This window comes from Channa argus, chromosome 5 (genome assembly GCF_033026475.1).
Source record: "Channa argus isolate prfri chromosome 5, Channa argus male v1.0, whole genome shotgun sequence".
Classification (NCBI taxonomy): Eukaryota; Metazoa; Chordata; class Actinopteri; order Anabantiformes; family Channidae; genus Channa; species Channa argus.
The window spans coordinates 24776569-24800392 of NC_090201.1; the positions used below are offsets into that span (position 1 = coordinate 24776569).

General features: G+C 39.4%; 3 protein-coding genes across 6 annotated transcripts; 2 read left to right on the forward strand and 1 right to left on the reverse strand.

Moving 5' to 3' along the window:
* Positions 1–10: 10 nt before the first annotated feature.
* Positions 11–8310, reverse strand: LOC137128015 (uncharacterized). 2 transcript variants are annotated; one of them, XM_067505662.1, is made up of 7 exons: positions 7129–8310; positions 4856–5845; positions 3842–3922; positions 3646–3755; positions 3494–3565; positions 2427–2549; positions 11–2176 (listed from the first exon to the last, which is right to left on the reverse strand). In XM_067505662.1, the coding sequence occupies exons 2-7, from the start codon at positions 4920–4922 to the stop codon at positions 2090–2092; spliced, it is 540 nt and encodes a 179-aa protein (XP_067361763.1). In that variant the 5' UTR covers positions 4923–5845; positions 7129–8310; the 3' UTR covers positions 11–2089. The 2 variants fall into 2 exon arrangements, with proteins under 2 accessions (XP_067361763.1, XP_067361765.1); XM_067505664.1 differs by lacking the exon at positions 3842–3922.
* A 148-nt stretch (positions 8311–8458) lies between these two features.
* LOC137128012 (uncharacterized) lies at positions 8459–20028 on the forward strand. The gene is made up of 9 exons (XM_067505658.1): positions 8459–8880; positions 9817–9975; positions 10849–11144; positions 11559–11686; positions 12749–14062; positions 17309–17479; positions 18534–18829; positions 19244–19371; positions 19574–20028. The coding sequence occupies exons 1-5, from the start codon at positions 8523–8525 to the stop codon at positions 12939–12941; spliced, it is 1134 nt and encodes a 377-aa protein (XP_067361759.1). The 5' UTR covers positions 8459–8522; the 3' UTR covers positions 12942–14062; positions 17309–17479; positions 18534–18829; positions 19244–19371; positions 19574–20028.
* A 297-nt stretch (positions 20029–20325) lies between these two features.
* Positions 20326–23646, forward strand: LOC137128014 (uncharacterized). 3 transcript variants are annotated; one of them, XM_067505659.1, is made up of 5 exons: positions 20327–20527; positions 21602–21703; positions 22063–22358; positions 22623–22750; positions 23202–23646. In XM_067505659.1, exons 1-5 carry the CDS (start codon positions 20428–20430, stop codon positions 23308–23310), a joined length of 735 nt encoding a protein of 244 aa, XP_067361760.1. In that variant the 5' UTR covers positions 20327–20427; the 3' UTR covers positions 23311–23646. The 3 variants fall into 3 exon arrangements, with proteins under 3 accessions (XP_067361761.1, XP_067361760.1, XP_067361762.1); XM_067505660.1 differs by lacking the exon at positions 21602–21703 and having other exon boundaries at positions 20326–20527; XM_067505661.1 differs by lacking the exons at positions 20327–20527; positions 21602–21703 and adding an exon at positions 21735–21976.
* The last annotated feature ends 178 nt before the right edge of the window (positions 23647–23824 follow it).

Consider the following 23824-nt stretch of genomic DNA (forward strand, 5'->3'; position numbering starts at 1 on the left):
GTCTGAGTCAGTGTGCTGCTACGAATCCACGAGCTGGGAGAGATTCACTTGTGAATTTAGTACAGAACATGGTGGATTTTTTTTTTTTTTAGTCGAGCTGGTTAAATATTTAACTTTTAAACAAGCCACCAAAAAATCAATTACCAGCTGTCAATTTCAGAGCAAACTATAAAATAAAGCCTTTTAACATTAATAGGTTTCTAATAAATGAAATATTCAAAAAGTATTCACATCCCTTTTTAATTTACAAAGATCACCCACAGTAACAGTAAAATAAATTTTTTTTTTTTACAAGAATTAGGTAAATGTAGTGCAGTAAAGATTTAAAATACAATATTTCACTCTCAAATGCATAAAAGTATAAAGTAGTATAAAATAGAGAACTTCAGGTAAAGTAAAGGGTATCTTTAAACTGCACTCACATAAACGACTTGAGGAACTTTTAGTTACTTTCCATCACTAATCTCTTCACATTAGCACAATCTTTCCATGTGGGATTATTTGAAATATAGAAATTCCTTTGATTTGGCACAGATCAGCCTGCAGCCTTCAAATAAAAACAAAGTGACCATGATAACAACTTTATTAAACCATACTTACAAACATAATGACCTTCAAATAAAAGAATATAGTTTGATTAGTGAATAGAATTTGGGGGCTCATCACTTAAGGCTTCATGATACTTCACATCAAATATTATCAATACAATGTGCAATAGTTTCCTTCCTACCAGAAAACAAACAGCAGGTTGTTTCCATGGTAATTCAAGAAAATAAAGGAACAATCAATAAAATGAATATCTACCTGCATAGCTCAGTCACTCAATGCCCAAGTTGATTATATAAAATAGCAATATATGAAGCACTTGTTCATCCAACTAAATCAGTTTTCTTTCATCCAGTCTTCACTCGCAGGTGAAGAAGAATGATCACATTCAAATCAACTACAGTGCGAACTTCCTGTAAACAACATGCTCTGTGTTTGGAGTAGATGGACATATAAAGAAAATCAGTGCAGTTCTATTGTTCAGCCAAACCCATAGCAACTTAAAGTGAGGAATCAGCACAGGTAATAAAAAAACAAATGTGAACCAGTTTGACATTACTGCAGTTCTCTTATGTATAACTGTACACGTGTACAACAGAGATGAAACTCACAACTCAACTTGTGTCCAACTTTAGGCCATAACTTAGGGGAAATTAGTTACTTTAGGGAAAAAAGGCATCGTAAACAACTGGCCGATAATATTACATCGACGTTCCAGAGTGGTTGATGTTACATTCATGTTCTTGTAAAACAAAATGGAATTTTTAAACTCTACACTTGTGTTTTCTTTGGTCACTCGTGATCAGCATTTAACCTCGCTAACATTTGGCTTCGGTGCTCTAGTGTCAGTTTTTGATTTGTAATGTTTGTGTGATTTAACATTCAGCAACTCCTTTCTACAATTTCTGACGTCAACTCAAAGCCCGAAGCTGTTTCCATCATGGCGGTTTTACCAGGATTAAAAGGCAATAAAACAAAACATGCCGCCTGCTTTTTAGAGACAGTGACACAAAAGCAGGACCTCAATGACTGTTTATAGGTTTAAAAACTTCTCACAAATATCAGATGAGCAAAACTACAAAATTGTTTAAGGTGTTTAAGGAGATGAATAAAAATTATCTTTTGAAAACTGACAGTTGAAAATACCCACTCCTGGTAAGATTTGGCTCATTATTAACCTCGTAAATTTGAAAGCACACATTTTATGATGCGTTCATGTCCAGTCAGAATAAGGGGAAGTGGTGGAATATTTCCCATTGGGAGCATTTATTAATTCTGTTGCCATGTTGTTGTTAAATGAATTAACTGCCTTTGTTTTTACATTATCTACATAAATGTGGTTGTTTTCAAGGCAAATGAGCTGTAAAATAAACGTAAATATGACAAACCGTAAAACTACAGAGTGTCTTCCAAGAGGAACACGGTCTTTACAGCATAGTACAAGTCTTTGTGAAGTTGTCCTTTGTGCTTCTCCTGGATTCACAGCATTATGGCCTCAGCAGGAAATAAAGGAAAGCAGATCTCTGGAGCATCACGCGTGCTCTTACCCGTTGAGGATCTGGGTGGAGAGCCAGTCTAGGCCCTCGGCCAGACCTGTACCACTGACAGCACAGGACGCCTGGACAAACCACTGCACAGACACACAGAGGGAAGACAAGCATTAGCTTAGCTGCAGCTTAAAGCAGCTTTAAACACGGACTGCCTGCATGTCTTTGCACTGTGGGAACGGGTGTGTGGAGCACATGTAGGCGCAGTCCTGTCCGCTGGGTTGACCCCAGGGGTTTCTTGCTGTGGGACAACAGCGTAAACCACTGCACCACCACCACCACCCCCCAGCAGGTTAATCATCAGGTTAATCATCAGGTTAATCTCTCACTCACCGGCTGTGAAATCCGTGATAGGCCCAGGGCCTCGGTGATGTCACTGACAGACATGGCTCTCGGCAAATCCTGTTTGTTAGCGAAAACGAGTAATGCCACGTTCCTCAGCTGGTCCTCCTCCAACTGCAACCCAAACATGAGCGAGGGGAGTTAGAGAAGCCTTATTACTGTTATTTGTCACTCAGTATCACCACAATGACCTTGTGGAGTGGATTACTCACTTAAGGAAAGTAAGTGGAACCACTTTCAAAATTGATTAATTCATTAGGCCAAAGCAAACATTTACCGGTTTCTCAAATATGACTATAACTGTTTCCCAATTTTCCTTAACAAATTCAAGTTTTTACTTGTTGATCAAAACAAAAAAGCTTTAGAACTTCGGTATCAGAAGGTAAATGATAGGCAGTATTTTAACTGAACTATGATGAAATATTAATATTTAGGTTCTGTGTGTCAGTCACAGAAAAAATAATAGTAACCTGATAAAACACTTCACAGGGAAGTGAGGGAACGTGTGAGCAGTATATTTACGTACAACTTTAGGATACTTGTACTTTACACTACAATTTGGGGGAAACACTTCAGGTACAAATTAATACAAAGTATAGTAATTATGAATTATTAAAGCAAAAAATCTTGTTTCATATAGTAAAAGTATTTAAGATTAGCTTCATCTTTAAAGAGATTTAAGGTGACAGATATGATCACACCAGTAATTATAATCTAATATATAATCTAGATTATTATTAGCATGTGTCATTCTGAATATTGAGTACTTTTACTTTTAGAACTTCAAGCATAATTAGGTGAAAAGTAACATTTTACTACACTGTGGTATTGCTACATTTGAAACCATTGTATTTGACTAATGAGATCAGTACAAACTAAAAAGGTCTGAAGGATTAAAACAAGTTACAGGTCAGACGACCTGTGATATGACTTTAAATCATTTGGCTGACGATCAAAAAAGGTCCATGATTTATAATACTCCAACCATTCCAGCACTGGCACTGCAGTTTTAATTACACTAGTGTGTTTGTGTGGGTGTAAATCCTAAATGTCGTTACCATCTTATGCAGCTCGTCAGCAGCTTCTTTAATCCTCTCGGGGTCGTTGCTGTCGACCACAAATATCAGACCCTGAAAAAGACAAACATTAATGCATGTGTCCTCTCCTTGTAGTAACAGTATAATATTAGTAGTAACTGCAGCACTATTACCTGTGTGTTAATGAAGTAGTGTCTCCACAGAGGTCTGATGATGGTCTGACCACCAACATCCCAAACGGTGAAGCTGATGTTCTTGTACTCAACTGTCTCCACATTAAAACCTGCAAGCAGACACGTACATTAAACTGTCATTTCATTTTCTTTTTCCTTCAGTCGCACACGGTAGTGGTTGAACGGACAAACTGACCGATTGTTGGGATGGTGGTGACAACCTCGGACAGCTTCAGTTTGTAGAGCAGAGTGGTTTTACCTGCTGCATCCAGACCCACTGTGCGCGCACACACACACACACACACACATTAAGACACGGCACTGACTTATGTGTACAATAGTTACTGTACTAATGAAACTAAACTAACAGAATTAATTGTATAATCACTACATGTATTAAAATGTCAGTTCAAAACCTAAAAACACCAACTTTACAACAATGTTGTAGGAAGTATTCAAATCCTTTACTTTACCACACTGCGAAAACACTATCTTTAGTAAAAGTCCTACATTTTTTGAGTAAACCTAAGTATAATTAGGAAAATGTGCAACTTAGGAAATGATTCAAATTACTCAATTAAAATTACTCGAAGTGACACCTTTAAATACTCAGCACTTCAAAATAACTAATAAAATAAAGTATTAAACAGTTATTAAACACAAGTCCTGACAATAAGTGAATAATAACTGAAGTTCTGGTAAGTTTTTTTATTTATTAAAGTTTTATATTTTTATAATTAGTACACTAATTAGACTAATCTTAATTTGAAAAGTAACTACTGACTAATCTGTCAAATACAATTGGAGTATTACTCTTTCATAATCTAGTGGAGAAGAAGTATAAATCATAACCAAAATTCTCACATTGCTGAAGGTGGAACCAGATAATTGTTTACACTTTACTGAAAAGACTAAAAAATGTATTTAAACTGGGGACAAAACTAGTTAGAGTTACTACTTTTTTTGTTAATACTCACAACCTCAATTCCTGCGTTTTCTGTATTAATTAGTGCCATTGATAGTACGATGACTATAATGATAAAAGTTAAAGTTTAAAATTTCTTTTATTTCCAGTTCATTAAACCTTTTCACAATAAAAGTGCCTTATTTAAATACAACTGGACAGTTTAGTGTCTTCTAAAGCCTTTTTTTTAAAAATCAATTCCAACATTTTAAAGACGTTTCTTAATTACTATGAATCACTGCTCACCCATTAGGATCCTGACAGGTGTTTTGGCGGTGAACCTGGAGAAGAGCTGAGAGATGATGACGCCCATGGCGGTTCAGGTGAGTCCAGGTAAATGTGCGTTTCTCTCCGCGAGTCTGTCGGTGTGTGTCAGTGTCAGTGTCCGCGCTTTTATAGGGCAACAGCGGTGTGTGTGTGTTGTCCTCGGTGTCATCTTGGCCGCTGTCAGCTCGTTACACGGTGGCAGCGGAACCGTAAGAAGTGTCAACGCCGCAGACCGGAAAACACCACTTCCGCTCACACTAACTTCAAAACAAAAGTTCAAGTTCTTTTTTTCTTCTTCTTCCTTTCTTTAACAAGACTGTGATTAAAGGATAAGGCTGATGTCATTTTATATTTATTAAAGACTAAAATTTAAGTATTGTGAAGTTATGTGTGTTTAACTGTAGTTTGTGTCCCTGTTAAATGCATTTGTTACTGCATTATAATAACCTAAGATACAAGAGATGGTTACATGATTTAATACAGCTTCACGCATATAAATATGGTGATAAAATTATATATGTATATATTAAAAAAAGATAACGATATAATTCAATGGCGGTAAAGCCTACACCATTAAAAATGACCACAACATTAATTCACCTTTCACACCTGGTAGAAAGAGGACATTTAATAGAGAACTGTTTAATTAGACTCCATAAATTTCACCTTCAGATCTGAAAAGTAATGATTTGTGGGGGGTTTTCTCCACAAAATATACTATGTACTACCATCTTGTGTTTTTGTTTTATTTTGGTAAATAGATTTGCTGTTGTGTCTTCCTGCAGCAGCCGGAACCGTTTCGTCTTTCTGTTGTTGGCAGAAGTGACAGTCCATTTTGCCGGTTTTGTTTGTTTCCACCAGCGTCAATGGTCAAGGTTATTTTTCACCCATTTGTACTTAGTTTAAGTCATTCTTGCTGTAGTTTCGTGTCTCTTCTTGTGTCCAAAGAATTGACGTGTGTTATATCCTCTAGGCACGAAGCACATAAAAAGGTGAAAGCACACACAATAAGGAAAATATCAAAATTATGCATTTATCCCATCTAAACAACTTTCAGTGAAAACATCTGGACTGGAAACAGGGGAACAGCTGGCTCTCTCTATCTAATTATAAACAAAATCGGGGCTGGCAGAAGATATAACATCTAAAAACCTCTAAAAAATGACAGACTTTCCATTTATTCTAATGGTTTAATAATAAAACTGAGATTTTAGGAACAGAGAGATGAAACTTGCAACTGATATGAAACAAAGTGTAGTTGGGGTTTTCTGTGGTGGCGGCGGCGTTTGTGAAAGGAGAAGTTCACACAAACGATCATGGCCAGACACACATCATTAATCTGATTTGTGTTTTTCATGTTTGACTGTATCCTGTCAATTCTTGTATTATATTTAAAATTAATTTTTCAATACCTTGACAAAACAGTGTGTAGATGGATCTCATAAGGGGTAAATAACAAAATATAGATTTTAGTCTCTGTTTATGTTAAACTGGAATTTATCCAAAGATCAGCAACAGTTCATAGGAATTTAAAAGAAAAATGTTCACAAATAGGCGGCCAGATAAAAACAAGGTACAAGTTAACTGGAAGACAGGTTGGCTTGAAGTTTGCCCAACATGAACAGCAATCATGTGAAGAGGAATAAAGTAACATGGTTGCAAAAAAATATTTCATAGATCAAATTTTTTAAAAAAATGCTGTAATAATTTCCATATAGCTTTTAGGTGTTGGTGGAACTTCTTACTATTTGGAGTTGGGAAAACCTAAGTAGAGCATAAATGAAAATTCTGTTGGCAATTTTATTTAAGTTAGCAATATGACAGTTCACTTCAAGAGTAAACAGTGAAAACGAGTCCTAGAAAAACACACAAACACACACTTATTGTAAATGTGTGGCTACAATGTAGATGGAGCACAAATGTAAAAAAAATTTAAACACAGGTCAGGTCCTCAAATTCAGACAAGCGTTTAAGTCCTTTATTCTTCCTTCCTTAATATAAAAAAAGTCATCAGCTGACAGACTGAAATGAAATTCAACTGGCTGCCTCAATGAAGTTTTTATTGAAACGTAAAAAAAAAAATACTCAACTTGTTTGCAACTTGATTCATATTGATACTATAGATAACTATTGCCTGTGCTGTTGCACTCACACTAAACAAACCCATGGAACATGTTTCGATCTCTGTACTTCTGAATCCGAGTAACGTCGGGGTCTTGGGCGTTTTCCGCTCACATGTAGTCTGTACTCACCGGTCCATGAGCAGCACAGACGGAGAACGGTGGAGGAAAAAGAGGACTCGGATCTCTGGCTGGTGTCTGCAGGGAGGACTGTAGCAGACTTCTCCTGCTCACACGGTCCCACTCCGTCTCTGTCCTATAAATACAAAAGTCCATCTCCTCGGTCACATTTGTCACCCGGCCGCTTATAGACTGTGTCACACCAGTTTTAGCTTTAGACATTAGCTAACAACATTTAATGCACCAAAAGTATGCTAACACGCTAAATAGCATTATAAGCACATCTGCAAATTGTAGTAAGATCTAAACGAGTCTAATCTACATGGCATAACTGGCCTCCAGTACTACTGCTAGGAAACCTTGGTTTATGTTTGACTGGGATTTGTCCTTTACCTCACATATAAGACAAATCTCACTTTCCACTCACCCCAACCGGTCAAGGCAGATGGCCGCCCACCCTGAGCCTGGTTCTGCTGGAGGTTTCTTCTTTTAAAGGGAGTTTTTCCTCTCCACTGTTGCCTATGGCTTGTTCAAGGGGGAATTGTTGGGTTCTTTCTATATATCTTTATAGTCTTTACTTTATTCTATAAATAGCCTTGATATCACTTGTTGTGAATTGGCAATATGTAAATAAAGTTGAACTGAATTAAATACTAAAATAATTTTTAAAATATGGAAAATGAACCATGAGAAGTGACATCTGTGTGACCAACACACCAACCATGACCCCCGTGAGTGAACTCTGCACACAGACATGCAGAGAAACCACACTGGGCCACAGAGACCAGCACAGAAAGCCAACCCTGAGTATAATGTTTGAAACCTGATAAGTCAATATTGTATCTATCGGTTTTAAAATTTAACTCTGGAGCAACAATTACCTTCTTTAATAGCTTTTTTCTTTTTTTCTTGTCATGGAGCCCAGCATTAGTTCAATGTGATTGTTTCATTTGTGCTTTGCTCTGAATTTGAATTGCTCTGAATTTTGAAAGGTAAATCCCTTTTCCTTGTCTGAATATTTATGCAGTTGCCACTGCATCTTATTGTGCGTTGAAATGCATGAACCTGGCTCTCCAGTCTTTGTCACCCTGCTACTTTTTTCCTATAGAATCTGTGGGGAACATTTCAGGACGTTATCCACAACATTATATTAGTAAAGCTGGACGGCCAAAAGATTTTTACAGTACCATTACTAAATAATTCAGGATTATCTATAGTATATTTTAGGCAAATTCTACTCTACAGACCTGAAAGATGGAAAAATAACCACAACAGACAATGAACACACACAGAAATGAAACTTAGGAAAAGGGAAATGAAAACGTATGAGCAGATGTTCAACCTTTACAGACAGACAGAAGACAGATAAATACGTCCAGCAACAGCAAGGATACACATGTAGAGGCATGAAGATGAAGAACAAGCTGCTTTTTGTTCTCGTGTTGGTGCTGATCAACGTGTCAGCACAGGGGCTCACAAATGCTCCTCAAGCAACATCTCAGTCCTCAGAAATGACAACTGCTTTACCACCAGTTTCTCCACACACTAAGTGGAAAACACCAGCAACAGAGACAGAAACAGAGCGTTGGACGACGGGACAAACAGAGTGGACAACGGGACAAACGGGGTGGACAACGGGACAAACAGGGTGGACAACGGGACAAGCAGAGTGGACGACGGGACAAGCAGAGTGGACGACGGGACAAGCAGAGTGGACGACGGGACAAGCAGAGTGGACGACGGGACAAGCAGAGTGGACAACAGGTAGAAGCAACTATCTAACAGTTCACATGTATCCATTTAAAAGACAAAGCAGCCAAATGTCAAAGCTCAAGCGGCTTTGCTGTGTTACACTTTCAGACTGTCTGCCAACAGGTTTCATGTATAACTTTCTTAACACCCAGAGAGATGCAGAGTGTCAAATGAGGCAAATAACAGACACAGGTCATTGCAAAAAGCATACAAACATCAACACTAAAATACAGACTAGTACATGTCCCAAGAGGACATTTTTGAGACATAACTTTTGCACTGCAACCTCAGCCTCAAAGGTTAGTGTCTATAAACGAAATACAGTAACAACGCTTCAAAGCACAAACATGATGTGATGCTGTGAAAGAGGATGTGAGCTTTACTGTGGGTTTCAGATCATTGTTTGCTTTATTAGCTTGTAACTTTACTGCCCTGGTTCACTCTGTTTTGTTTTAACTTTATTTCGTCCTGCTTCAACGATTCATTGACTTGTGACCTGTGGGATTTTCTCATACACACAGCATCACACAACAACACACAGGGACACCTCATCCAGACTGTCTTAGGTTAACTGATGTCTGCAACAGAGTGTGTCCCAGTGTGTGTGGCCATGCAGTAGACTGTTGACATGTCCAGGATGTTTTGCGCCTCAAGCCCAGAGTTAGCGGGATTGACTACAGCCCTCTGTGACCCTGAACTGGAGAGGTGGTAAAAGGATGGAGGGTGCCTCGGTACGATACTGCATGCAGACTAACACGTTGTTGGTTTTTGTGTTGTTTTAGGATTTGTTGACAATAATAAAATATGACCATACTATAATAAGCACTATATGACTACACTGAAACCCAATTCAAAATGAACCAACACATACACCAAATGCCCGCTTGCAGAGAAGATTTTATTTGTTTCAAACCTGTGTGTGGTGTGTTTTCCTCCTTCTTTCTCCAGACTCTCCAGGGCTAAATTTACGTGGGAAGATGTTCACTTTGTCCGTTAATGGACGTGGAGGAATAACCCTTTATAGGCCATATTTTTCTCCCCCCTCCTCCCCCCGTAGATACACCTTCTCTGACTACCCTCCCTGGACCACATCATCTCCTTCTAGCGGTGAGTCCACTCCCAAACAATGACACCAAAACACAAAGGGCGCCAAGATATGAGATCCCAAATTTTATTTTAATGTTTATATAAATTTAAACAGCGGAGACTGTTGGGTGAAACTAATTTCATTCAGATCAGGCACAGCCTCCATCACATTGTAATGTTCTTCTGTCATTGTGTTGCGCAGATTAAAGCTGCACTATGACATTTCTGGCCACAAGGGGGCCGAAAACATAAAGTGTAACTAGACAGCCGCAGGAGCCATAGAAGCTGATGTGCAAGAGAATAAAAATATTAATTCTAATGAAGTTTTAGTTCACACAGAAACATCTGTCAGCCATTTTCTCATCATCACACTAAGGTTTCACCTCTCCACTATAATGCAATGACTTTGGGTGGTGCATCTATCATCCAGTCATCATCCAACCAGGAGAACACTTAAACCACCTTATCTATGGTGCCTGTTAGCCCTGTCATTGCCATCCATGCTGTATCACATGTTCACCTGGCTTTCAGCGGTGGTATAAAGGCTGGTATTTCTAGGCCTCCATCTCCCTCTTTCCTTATTGACCACATCAACATCAAAATCTCAAGTTGTGCATTAATAGTAAATGGCTTCTTCCCTGATTGAACTATATCATTCAATTAATTATATTGCTAATGTTTTGTGGCCGCAACCTTATCTGTGTACATACAGTGTAACATCAGGCTGAATCCACAATTGCTTACTTTAACATTTTAGACAGGAAATATTTAAATAAAGGCCTATTTTTTGAAAGATTTTAAGTCTGGCAGGCGTGAATGATCGATTGAAGACTGCGTTGCCAGATTATTACACTCCAGTTAATCTGCCCAACATTCCTCTTGTGAATCCCGCAGGTGTGTCTGTGTGTCTGCGATACATCACTGACTTCCTGGAAACAAAGACCTCCTCAATCTTCACACTGAGTCCATCCTCCAACCCTCTGCAGCTGGGAGTCAGTGGTAACACGTACTGGCTGTCCTGTGACAGATACACGTTCAAAAATCTGTATTTGGAACCCAGCATTAGAATCTCATCAAACATTGTGCCCGAGATCTGGAACAGAGTGTGCCTCACGGTTGACTCCAGGAGAAATGTGGCCCAGGTGTTCAGCGGATCGAACATGAGCATCAGGAAGTTTCTGCCTAATCGGGTGAGGACAGAGTAGCAACGACTTACTATAAAACTGACATAAATAAATATCAGAAACATCCATTGAGATTTGATAGCAAACACCTAATCTCCTCAGCACTGTATGAACTGAGCAAATCGGACTCCAGTGGGAATCAGAATGCGGTTCACTCCAAAACCAGAGAACAACAGAATTTTTGCCTGTGATTTCTTTTCATAATATTTATAGTTTTTTTTTTTTTTTTATCTCAATCATTGATGTATACTCACACAGTCAGCCTTAAATGCCTGTAAAACACAATATGAAGGAGACCCTATTCAAGCCCCCCACTGCCAGTAATAACTACTAAGCTTATTTACAGTATATTGAGGTAATCTTTGGTGCCACAAATGAACCATCTGCTGTTTGTGTGCATGTTGGTGTGTGTGTCTTCAGTATACGTGGTCAGGGGATGGAAGCATTGTGCTTTCAGGTTTCAACGGTCAAGTAACAGACCTCCAGGTGTGGGATTATACTCTCCGCTACGGTGAGGTCTACAACTACATGACCGGTGGGGTCTACAGGTATGTGGACCTACTGTACATGCATTAGTTTGTGATGAGCAAACCTTATTATTTAATTATTTTTATATTATTATTATTTTAAGAAGGTGCAGTAGCAGATATAATTTTAAGTATTTTAAACTTTCAACATTTGGGATCCCCATTTGTAAAATGTTGATTGTTTTTTTTAACTGCCTAAAAAAGCTTTTTTTTGCCATTATTATTATATTATATATTATTATATATTAGATTATAATACGGTGGCCCTGAGAGCTCACGGTACTGCAAAACGAGAAAAAAAAGCAAACAAATAGACAAATTTTAAAAAAAAATCATTTCATAGACGCTGCATTACGAAACACGCTGCGAAAGCCACAAAACAACGTAAATGGCTCCGGTAGCAACTAAAAATACATTTACGCATTTAAATGTCCGTCACTTGTAGTGTCCCCCGGAAACGTAGACAACTGTCATAGAAATGTTTCCAGGGGACACTAAAAAGGTGACGGACATTTAGATTTGTAAGTTAAGTTGCTACCGGAGCCATTTCCGTTGTTTTGTGGCTTTTTGCAGCGCTTTTCTTAGTGCGCCTTTGTTGTTGTTGTTTTTTATTTGCTTGTGATTTGTCTACTTGCACGTGCTTTTCTCGTTTTGCAGTGCCGTGAGCTCTAAGGGCCACAGTATTACAGCCTTTACCTTAAAGTCATTCAGTGACTGATCTCAACAAGTACGATATTCTACAACATCTCTTGGGCAGATTCCCTGGAGAAGCACATTAAAACTTCTTTACATACATCACAGTATATAAGCGCTGCGTTGTCTATTTTTACATTTGCTGGCTCCAGCTTAATAATTAGAAAGAATGTATTCCAGCCCTTTGGTTAATGTAATATCTTTAGGTTATTGATGGAATTCGGACAAACCAAGACATTTAATTATGTTCATTTGGCAAGTGATAAATTGTCAAGGGCATTGTTTGCTAACTAGACAAAAAGATTAACAGATTAACTGCTGAGTGTTAAAAATGTTTTGTCATATCCAAATAAATAAATAAATAAATAAAGCGTGTATTGGTGCTTTCAGGCCGTACCGAGGCTCGGTTCTCAGCTGGTCCCACGTCAGGTACTCCATCAGCGGAAAGGTGCTGCTGGAGGACGCGTACGAGTGGCAGGGAAAACAGCTGGTCAGCAGAAGAGGGAGAGGACGTCAGCTGAAGGAAAGGAAGAAGAGCAGGCGCTTTTTCAGTGAGGGGGAAAGTAATGATATTGTGAGATAATAGATTTATTGAAACATACAGAGCTGATATCTGTTCTGTCCTTTTACTATTAAAAACTCTTAATTAAAAACTCTTTAATAAGAATTAACAATCAATTAATTCTCTATACAAATCTATTAGCTGATTTGTTTGATTTTAACAAGGTTTTTTATTGTTTTTTCAGTGTATTTGTTGTCTTCATTAATAAAAGCAAGAAATAGTTGATCCAGTCTGTTATCATGTTGGAACATCCCAGTAATAAAGAGACCACCTGACTGTAAGCAGCCTTTGTTGTAGGGGCTACTTTACCCAACCGGGAGCACATTTTTACATCTTAGTTTCACTATGTTGCAATTACAATAACAACAATTTCATATTTGTTATACGATGTCAATCGTGTGTCAAAACGAGATGCAGAAAAACCACAAAATAACACAAAAATCACAAACCAAGGATAAAGGAAAACAAGCGAGATTCAAAAGGACCAAAAAGGCGCAAAATGAGACAGTATATGACCAAAAACAAACACGAAACAACTAACAGCAGACAGAAAATATCCAAATACTTGCGAAATCAACAAACAACAAATAAATTATGGAAAATGTCCCCAGAAGATGGCAGTGTAACAGCTTCTAACATTCGGTCAGAAATATTAAAGCAGTAAGAATTCAGTCATGAATTGTGACTTGTGTTTCTGTAACTAACCTAAACTATTATGAGGATAAAGCATTTCTCTGGTTTTTGGAGCCAGTTGAATGAGGAAGCGACACGGGTGGGAAAGAAGAATAGAGTTCACAAACATCAGGAGGACAAAGGAGGCTCTTTGTGCAGAAACGAAACTTAAAGGGGACGAGAAACATCTGACGCAGGAAATGTGCAGTCAGTTCTGACGGACAGCGGAGAGATCAACACAGCGAGGACACACACAAACACACACACGCCGCAGGGGATACAGGTCACAGTCCGCCGCAAGAGGATGATGAAGATGAAGAACAAGCTATTTGTTCTTACGGTGCAAGTGATCATATTCATGATGGGGGTCAAGAATTCGATTCCGACAACAACTCCCAAATTAACAAGAAAGTCTCCTAATACGACCACTACAAGACAACCAACAACAACAACGCCGAGGACGACGACAGGTGGTTGCGCGCGCACACACACACACACACACACACACGCACACACACACACTTAACAGTTCAAAATATTTTAGAAAATGTCCTTGCTGGATCCAGTTTTTGGTTGACTGTATACACAAAAAACCCCAAAAAACGAATTAGTGTGTGTTCCCAGTGTTCACTCAATCAAATCAAATATATATATATATATATATATATATATATATATATATATATATATATATATATATATATATATATATATATATATATATATATATATAAAAATAACTAACGAGGGAAACTGATAACAAGGCAAAACACAGGAGAACAATAAGACACAAAACTATGAGACTAATGCACACAAATAAATTACTAAATATTTAAAGCAAAATAAAGATTATAATCAATTACAAATGAAAACAAACAAATTTAATTTAGATTAAAATATACATAAAGAAAATGATAAAGCACGAGGGAAAAAAACAGCAAATGAGAATAAAAGAAAGTAAAAGAATAAAATAAACAGTAAAAGCTGCATCACCAAAACGTTTTGTCCTGCACTTTGGAACGACTAAAAGACTCATAGGTTCAAAAGCAGGAAGCATGTCTGGCATTTAAGCTGGTGCAAAAAATAAAATCACAGCACAGAGGAATGTGTTTTCTCCTTCTGGTTTTTGTCAGGACTTGGGCAACAGACATATGAATCAACTGTAAATGGTTTGTTAAGGGTCGAGCAGCGAGGAGGCATTACAATACAACAGGGTGCTGCTCTGCTATAAAGCTGTGCATTAGTCTGTCTGTGTCTTTTTGGCTGAATAAAAAGCAGTTTTGCTGACAAACCCTACACGAGGCTTACAATTCAATGCTGTAGGACATTGTGGGACATCCAGGCACTAGTGTCTAAAATGGGCCCAGTTTTATCAGATGACACAGTCACATAAAGCTGAGTGTCATCAGCATAGGTGAGGAATGAGATGTCATGTCTGCTGATGAGGTGTTGATCCCCAGGGAGGTTTTGGATGTTTTCAGTTGTTTCAACAAAGAACTGTCTACCAAAAAAGATAAGACAAAAACAGTTATAAACAGTTCCAGAAACCCAATCTGTCTCCGTCTATTTAAAAAAATCTGATAGTCAACTGTAGCAAAAGCAGCACCAAAACCGAACGTGTATTATTATGTATTATTGTCCTGATATCACTTTGACTAAGGCTGTCTCTGTATGATAAGCAGGTAAACCGGACTCAACATTCCTAACTTGTTGTTTGTAATAGGACAGACTGCAGGTTGTGTATAAACCCATTATTCTAAATTTTAAAGGTAGTTAAAGGTTAATCGGATTAGGAAGTATACGCATAGGTATACTGATGATGTTGTTTAAGACCCCCTCTACACCCCCGTTTGCAGAAAATGGTTAGCAATAGTTCAAATTTTATCAGACAATGAATTTAAAAAACCTTTTTCTTTAAAATAGGCTCAAGAGCGCAGGTGGAAGACTTGTTCTGATACAACCTTCAGTGTTGAGAGTGTTTCAGCATCCAACGGGACGAATCTATGTAGTGAGGTTTCATATGTTGTGCACTTCATGTCTCCGTAATGGGACTGTGTGCTTGGCTGATGCCAGACCTGTACAGTTGGTATCCTGATAGCATTGCAATACCCTGCCATTAAAAACTGTTTCAGTGTCATTATCGAGATGTTTAGGCAAGTACTGCTATCAAAGTCTTTCTTTTTTGCATTATAACTACACTACCTCTGTACATCACCAGAAGAGATAAATCTGAAATAAATCAGTGACTCAACGATTCAAGTTTTGAGCAGATACCTTTAAAAAGAAACGATGCGGATGCTATTGTCAACAGCCACATAAATCAAGTTCAAGCTTGGCCACATCGTGACGCAGATGGGCAGCTTCTTCCTCTTCTCCAAACTTCTTCCCATTTTTCTGAAGCAGCTTGGTCTCATTGGATGGTGTTGCAAAACTCTACAGGCTTTGCATGTTGTTTGACAAACTCTAATGTGGCCTTTCTGTTTTTCACATTTACATCTTGTTATGAACCCTCTGTGTTTACTCTAGTGAAGTTGTGAAGTCTAGTTGTTGTTGAGAAAAGGCCTGCGAGTGTTTAGGGCCTGCTGCCAGCAGCCATTTCTTATCTCAAATGTGATGATCTGCATTTATACATGTTTCATAATAACTTATGTATAAGTGAGTATAAGTTAACATCCTTGATTGTGTAGCAAAGCCTTAGATTGGTTTTCTAAGTATGTGTGTGTAACTTCAAACCATTGAAGTCACCAGAAAAGCCTGGTGAAATACCACATGTGGCCACTGGAGGGCCCCCTACAGCCTTATTGCAATGCATGAAATCTTCATCAAGAGTGTGAGTGAAGTTCAGCCACCTGCAGAATCCGAGTTCTTTTAAGAGGCTTGGAGACATTTATTTTAAGTAACAAAGAGAGAGAGTGTGGTTATATAAGCGGGAGATGACAGCAGTCTGTCCCGGGACCGACTCAGGTTTTCCAAATGGTTTGCTGGATTACGAAACAAACCCCTTTTACATTTTCTGAAGAACTCTACATATTTTTCTCAGACTTTCTAAATTTAGTTTGACAGTCTCTGAAACTGGAAGAAAAAGGGAGCTGCAGACCATATGCAGGTCTGGACTTTCTGCCACAACAGCTCTTGATCGCTGACACAGATAGAGCTACCTCCTGGAAGTGTTCCCTACATTTACATTTACATTTAGTCATTTAGCTTTTATCCAAAGCGACTTACATGTGAGGTACAAGGCAGCAAAAATCTAAGTCAAGGAGAAAACATCAAAGCAAAGTCCTATCAGAAAAGTGTTCACATTTCACGGGATGCAAGTGCAAGAAAGAGCAGAAAGGAAGTTTGTTGGTTTTTCGTTGCTGTTTTTAAAAAAAATAGATTTAAGTGCAAGTGTGTTCTTGACTTTGATAGATGTTGTAAAGGGGTTTTTCTTCACCTTCTGTCATTCCAACACAGTTCAGTTTGACAAGCCTTGAAATGAAATGTGACAGTCTAAGATGATGAAAACTGTATAAACAGTATGTTATTCCTGCACTATAGAGTTCTAATTGTACTGTGTCCCACACGTTCCTTCATTACCAAGAAAGCACATAAAAATCTCTTGTTAGAAATATATATTTGTATAAATATTAACAGTATGTCCAAATTAAAATGCCTTCTATACATGAGGAAAACATTTTAATAATGATAACTTGTTTCTGTCTTTCTTTCTTCAGGTTCTCCTGGAGTAAATTTGAAAGGGAAGATGTTCACTTTGACTTATAGGGGAGGAGAAATATCCCTGTATTCTCCCCATTTTTCTGCTCCCTCTTCCACTACAACTTACAGAACCCATAGCAGCGCCACCAGCACCCACCCTCCCTGGACCACAGTGTCTCCTAATAACGGTGGGTACATTCCCAAACTGCAAAACCAAACGGAAAACTGTGTCAACACACGGTTCAAACCCACGTTATTTTTATCATTTTAATATACTGTATGTTTTTGTGGTGCTGCTATCAAATGAAACAATGACTTTACGTATGGCATCTGATTTCCACTGCAAACCTGCCGAGTAGCGATTTCATCCTCTACAGTTCGTTTTGTACTTAAAGTCTGAGAATCTTATGAAATCAATCTATGTGAGGGATAAGGCCAAAAACTAACTGGAGGGTCATAGTCTTCAGGCGGCACTGCAGTAAAAACAGATACGAGCCTGCCATAGCAACTGGGTGCACCCCCTGTGGTTTTAAGTCTCCAGTTCCACAGAGGGTCTGTCAGGGTGGATCTGCCACCATCACCCGCCTCTGGAGCAGCTCTTCCTTCAGATTTGAGAGGTTCACTCACTTTAAAACTGTCTTCCTGCTTCTCCTCTTGTTGGGGCTTCACCCTTCCTACCTGACTCCTGCTCTGCCTCTATAATATTTCTGTCTTCCTGCTTCCTGCTTTCTTTCCTGAGGAGTTTATCCTTTGCTGCCAGCCTCCTGACCCATTCCCGAGGGCTGCTCTGCCATCGTCACCAATCTCCCAAGCGAGCTCATCACCCACATGTCCTACATGAGGTCCTCAGCTAACCTCCTCCAGGCTCCTGTTTGCTGTGTCAAACTCCTTCCAATTGCCACTTGCATCAACTTCGGGGCCAACAAGTCACCCAATTTCCAGAGGCAGACAATCAGACATATATGTACAGAACTGAGACAAAACAGATGAAAAGACAAAAGTCAGAGGGAGGAGGAGTTATACAGGCAGCAGGAAGGCTGGAAAGCAGTGTGGTGGAAGGTGAGGGGATCTGGACTGATGCTGTAAATATACTGAGATTGGGAAATGAGAAGCAGGTGAGTGAGGGCGAGTCAGGAGACTGGGAATGGTATGAAAGCAGGGATGTAACTGGTGGGAATGGCAGGATTCAATGACAAATGTCTCTTAGAGTCAACTGACTTTCTCTCCATTCGAACCCCACAGGTGTGTCTGTGTGTCTGCGTTACATCACCGACTACCTGCAAACTACGAACCCAGCAATCTTTACACTTAGTCCATCCACAAACCCTCTGCGTCTGACCGTCAGTCCCAGTGGAACATACTCGCTGTACCGTGTAAATGATTACAACTACCTGTACTTGACACCCAGCGCAAGGTTCTGGCCAAATATTAAACAGGACTTCTGGACCAGTGTCTGCCTCACCATGGACATGAGGACAAAAGTGGCTCAGATGTTCAAGGGGCCGAACATGAGCATCAGGAAGGTGCTGCCCTTTCAGGTGAGGACAGAGCACAGGCCCACATCATGAACGCAGAAAATAAAATAAAATGCTTCTGGATTTCATTTGAGGGGCAACGCGGGGGTGGAGTGGTCCGTGCTGCTGCCTCACAGCTAGACTGTCATGGGTTTCAAGTGATGTCATCTGGAGGCTTTTTGTAGCATTTGGATCTCAAATGGTGAATGTGTCACATTGTAGAGGTTGTTAATTATAGCAGCCATCATTTAGGTATCAGTGAAAAAACATCTGTTCACTAAACCGTGAATCACTGTGAGTGAGTGAATATGAAATGGTCTTTTTTTTTTTCACGTTTGATCATCATCATAGTCTCTAACAGCTGTTTGTGTGTGTGTGTGTGTGTGTGTGTGTGTGTGTGTGTGTGTGTGTGTGTGTGTGTGTGTGTGTGTGTGTCAGTATGTGTGGTCAGGTGAGCCTGTGATTAATTTTTCAGGTTTCGACGGTCAGGTAACGGACGTCCAGGTGTGGGATTATCCTCTCCGCTACGGTGAAATTTACAACTACATGACCTACGGCGTTTATGGGTATGAGCCTGTGCATTGGTGTATGTGGTGTTTGTGTCGTGGACATCAGCTGACTTCTAAAGGCCATTCTAGAGTCAGTTTGCTGGTTCTGTGACTTCTTGAGCAGCAGATTGTAGTAACAGAGGGTTGAGACTGAAGCTAGTGTGCAGTGGTATTTGGACCTATTGAACTGATTATAAATAAAGGCTTTGTGTCTTTTAAGATCATACCGTGGCTCAGTCCTCAGCTGGTCGTCCGTGAGCTACTCCATCACAGGATACACGCTGCTGGAGGATGCCTACGAGTGGCAGGATAAAAAGCCTTTTACTGGGAAGGCGAAGGGAAGGGAGCCGAAGGGAAACAAGAAGACCAGGAAGTTTTTCATCAAGGGAGAAGATATGGACAAACAGCAGATTTAATGAAAGACACACACTCCATCTTCTGTTTTTCCTTTTATTATTAACACCCCACAATAAGAATGAACTCAACAATGAATAATTAAAATCAAATTCAAATGTAACTGATGTGATAATAATAATAATAATAATTATAAGATATAAGATCACAAACAAACTAATTATTACTTACTTCTTTTTATTTTTTTACTGTTCTCTCATTAAGTGTTGTGTCTTTAATTATGTAAATGGTTAGAAACAATAAAAAGATGACTCACTCTGATGAGACTGTTGTTACTGGTCTGTTCAGCCCTGCTCATTGATCATGTTGAAGAAGATGGAACTATGTTGCTGTGAAGCTTCACTAATGACGGTCTGACCCATTTTCTCACCGGACGGCATTTTGGCGATTTGCTTTGCAGCAGACTCAAATATTCATCACATCCATTCTTGATATGTGAATTGTGGTTTCGAAACTAGACGGGTCTAGAGGCAGGACACTTATTAAGCTGCTGGTGCAGACATTGAACTTTGGGGTCACTAAACTGGGAGTTGTGTAAAAGTTGGTGCGCAGCCTGTGCTGCAGAGAGACACACTTTCAAAAGCACAGTGAGGACACACAGAGGGTGTGTGGACACTGAGGACACACAGAGGGTTCACTGTGGAGACACGGGTCGGCTGCATGAAGATGAAGGACAAGCTGTTGGTTCCAGCAGTGGTGGCGATCATATTAATAGTGGGGTTCACTGATTCTGGCCAAACACCAGCTCCTAAACCAATAGGTAAACACACATTGACACACTGTAACTGAGGGATTGTTTCTGTGAAATCTGTGAAATGGTGTAAAACTGTAAACTAAATGGATTAGGTGTGGTCTGGTTTCCTTAATCTGCATGTAATGACGAGGCATTTCAAAATGCTTTACAGTGTGTGTTCGTTTGCTTGTGTATGCCAGGGTTTGGGGGGGGGGTGGGGGGTTTGTGTGAACAGCAGAGTGAGGACAAGTTTGGACTTTGGACTGCTGAATTTAGGACATTGTGACAAACTGATGATGAAATTAGCAGACTAAGGTTTTGGTCAGGACAAGGGGCTAGAAAATGCAATGACACCTAACAGCTGTGGTATGAATTACAGAAACAGGACTGGTTGATGGTGACATCTTTCAAAAACAGAAGGTAACCGTAATTATGGGCTGATAGGAGGCAACGTTGGCCCGGTGAATGGTGGGTGCAGCTTTTCTGCTCTGTTAATGTTCTCTCACTGCTCTGGTGACGTCATTTTCAGTTGCAGCAGACAGGTTTTTTCAGAAAAAAGCCACTGTGCACCACCTCACCTTAGCACCAAACAGCAGATAGACACAGGTACAGACTCACTGCTGAGCACCGAGCAATTAAAGATCCAAATATTACCCACAGAGGAAGCACAGACTGAACCGAAACAGAGGGAATATCAGAGTCACGTTTAAGGAGTGTTGTTAATGAGAGGAAAAATAGGCTTTAGCTTCTTTCTACACCCTGTTGGGTTTAAGCATCAAACAACAACAACAGTGTGTACATGGTGTGTGTGTGTGTGTGTGTGTGTGTGTGTGTGTGTGTGTGTGTGTGTGTACAGGAACTTGTTAAGAGACAAATTAAGCCAACATTCACTATATATTCTAAAGGTGTGAGTATGTCTTTTACTGTCTCCCTTAAAGGCAACACTGATCACATGATTTAAAAAAAATCCCTGAGCCCCCCTAAGAAATTTAACTGTATGTGAACTGTTTTAAATATTTGCATCTTGTGTCAAATAAGAACTGGAGGTTTGGGGTTGAGACCAGAGGCATCAGAAAACCATGTTCGTCTCTCTTTCTCTAGGAGTCAATTTAAACGGGAAGATGGTCACTTTTTCAAAAGAAGACGGAATATCCTTCTTTTGCCCCTATTTTTCTGCCCAGTCCACAGTGTCTCCTAACAGTGGTGAGTACGTCCACCTACTGTGGCCCCTTGTACCAAACCCAACTCGTGTGATATGGAAATGAAGCACAGTTTCACTTTAACCTTCTGTTTCACCTCTTTGAGTAACCTCCCACAAATACTGTACAGCTTTCACTGGTTGTGCCGAGTTTAGGGAATGTTACAACAACCAGACTCTAAAATGCCAGAATGGAAAGAATAGATGGATGAAGTGATTTGAGCTGCTTCTTGTGAAAAAAATGTCAGGACAAATTAAAGGAGAACACAAAGTTACAGGTGTGTGGGGACATCATGTTTGAAATACCTGATTTGAAGCAAGCTCAACTAAGTTTGGCAAACACTCCCTTACCTGAACCCCACAGGTGTGTCCGTGTGTCTGCGTTACATCACGGACTACCAGCGAACAGAGAGCCCGTCACTCTTCACGCTCAGTCCATCCACGACCCCTTTGAAGGTGGACGTCCTGCACATGAATCTGTACAACCTGTCCCGTGATACATACTCCTCCCAGGTCTTAAAACCCAGCATCAGGTTCTTGTCATCAGGTTCTGAAACGGACATCTGGACCGGAGTCTGCCTCACTGTGGACTCCAGCAGGAATCTGGTGCAGGTGTTCAGCAGATTGGACATGAGCATCAGGAAGTTCCTGCCTTATCCGGTGAGGACAGAGTGGCAACAAGTAGATTTCTGTGAATTTCCTGTAAAACAAAGAGACACACGTCATCAAAGCGACTGACATGCTCATTCATTTCATCACATATCAGCTGATCGTTAATTTCACTGAACATTAAAGACTCACTACAACAATCAGTTTGTGCAACTTTGGCCAAATTCCCAGATATTTCACTATTTCCTTTAAATTCATTTCGGCACAGACGAACACGTCTCTGATATTAACTGTACGCTGTTTGTGCGTGTGCAGTACGTGTGGTCAGGTGAGCCTGTGATTGACTTTTCCGGGTTTGACGGACACTTAACAGATGTCCAGGTGTGGGATCGTCCTCTCCGCTACAGTGAAGTCTACAGTTACATGACCCTTTCATCGTACTGGTAGGACGTGATTTAGTCATTTTGAAGCAAATGTTATTGTTGGAACCACAATATTCAAATAAACCTGTGGGTTTTTTGGCTAATGAGTGAAATGAAACATTTAAAGATGGAGCCTTCACACATAACTGATTTCACTGCTTGATTTAAGAAAAAAAAAACCAAAACAGCAAGTAATTTATAGAAGGTGCACATTTACATGCATATACTTAAACACATACATGTATATAAATAATTTAATGTGTTTAATCTTAAAACAATGATGCATTCAGTGAACAAAAAAGAATAAAGCAAATGTATTATTACCTGAAAAGGTGCAGACTTAATCACCCAGAGCTTATTATGTGGACTGCATGTGCATGTATCCAGCTAGTAAGAGGTCATTATTCATAATATATTTATTAAAAAAAATCTACCATTCCTTAAAACAAAGTGTGTTTGTTTGTCTTCTTAGGTCGTCCATAGGCTCCGTCCTCACTTGGTCCAACATTAGCTACTCAATCAGAGGAAAAACACTTTTGGAGGACAGCTACAAATGGTTTGACAACATCGTCTATGGCTGAAGGGAGAGAAACAAGCTGTGCAAGCTGGAGGGAAACAAGAAGACCAGGAGGTTTTTCAGTGAAGAGAATGTAATGAGAAAGACAAACACCAGATTTAATGAAACCCACAGAGACACGTGTACGAAAAGCTGCGTGCTCCTAACAATTAATAACTTGATCAAAGCCTGTATATTTACAAGATGACGAACTGTTCTCCCTTTAGCACTGTGAGCTAATTCATGTAATTAGAAGTAACTTTCTTATTTTCTATTGTTCTCTGTTCAAATGCACTTATGCATTAAGTATAATTTTGTATTTGATTATAAAACAATAAAGAGACAAAGTATTGTCATTTTCCTTTTTGTGTAATTTGCTTGGGACGTGAGAGATGAAGGACAGTAAAATGTCCCACAGAGTCTATAGAAGCATAAGTGCGAGATGGTTCAGTCAGCTGAGTCGACTCGAAGCATTAAGTTTTACACTTAGTCCTGAATCTGAACTGGGAGCTAGTTCCACAGGAAAGGAGCTCAAGTCT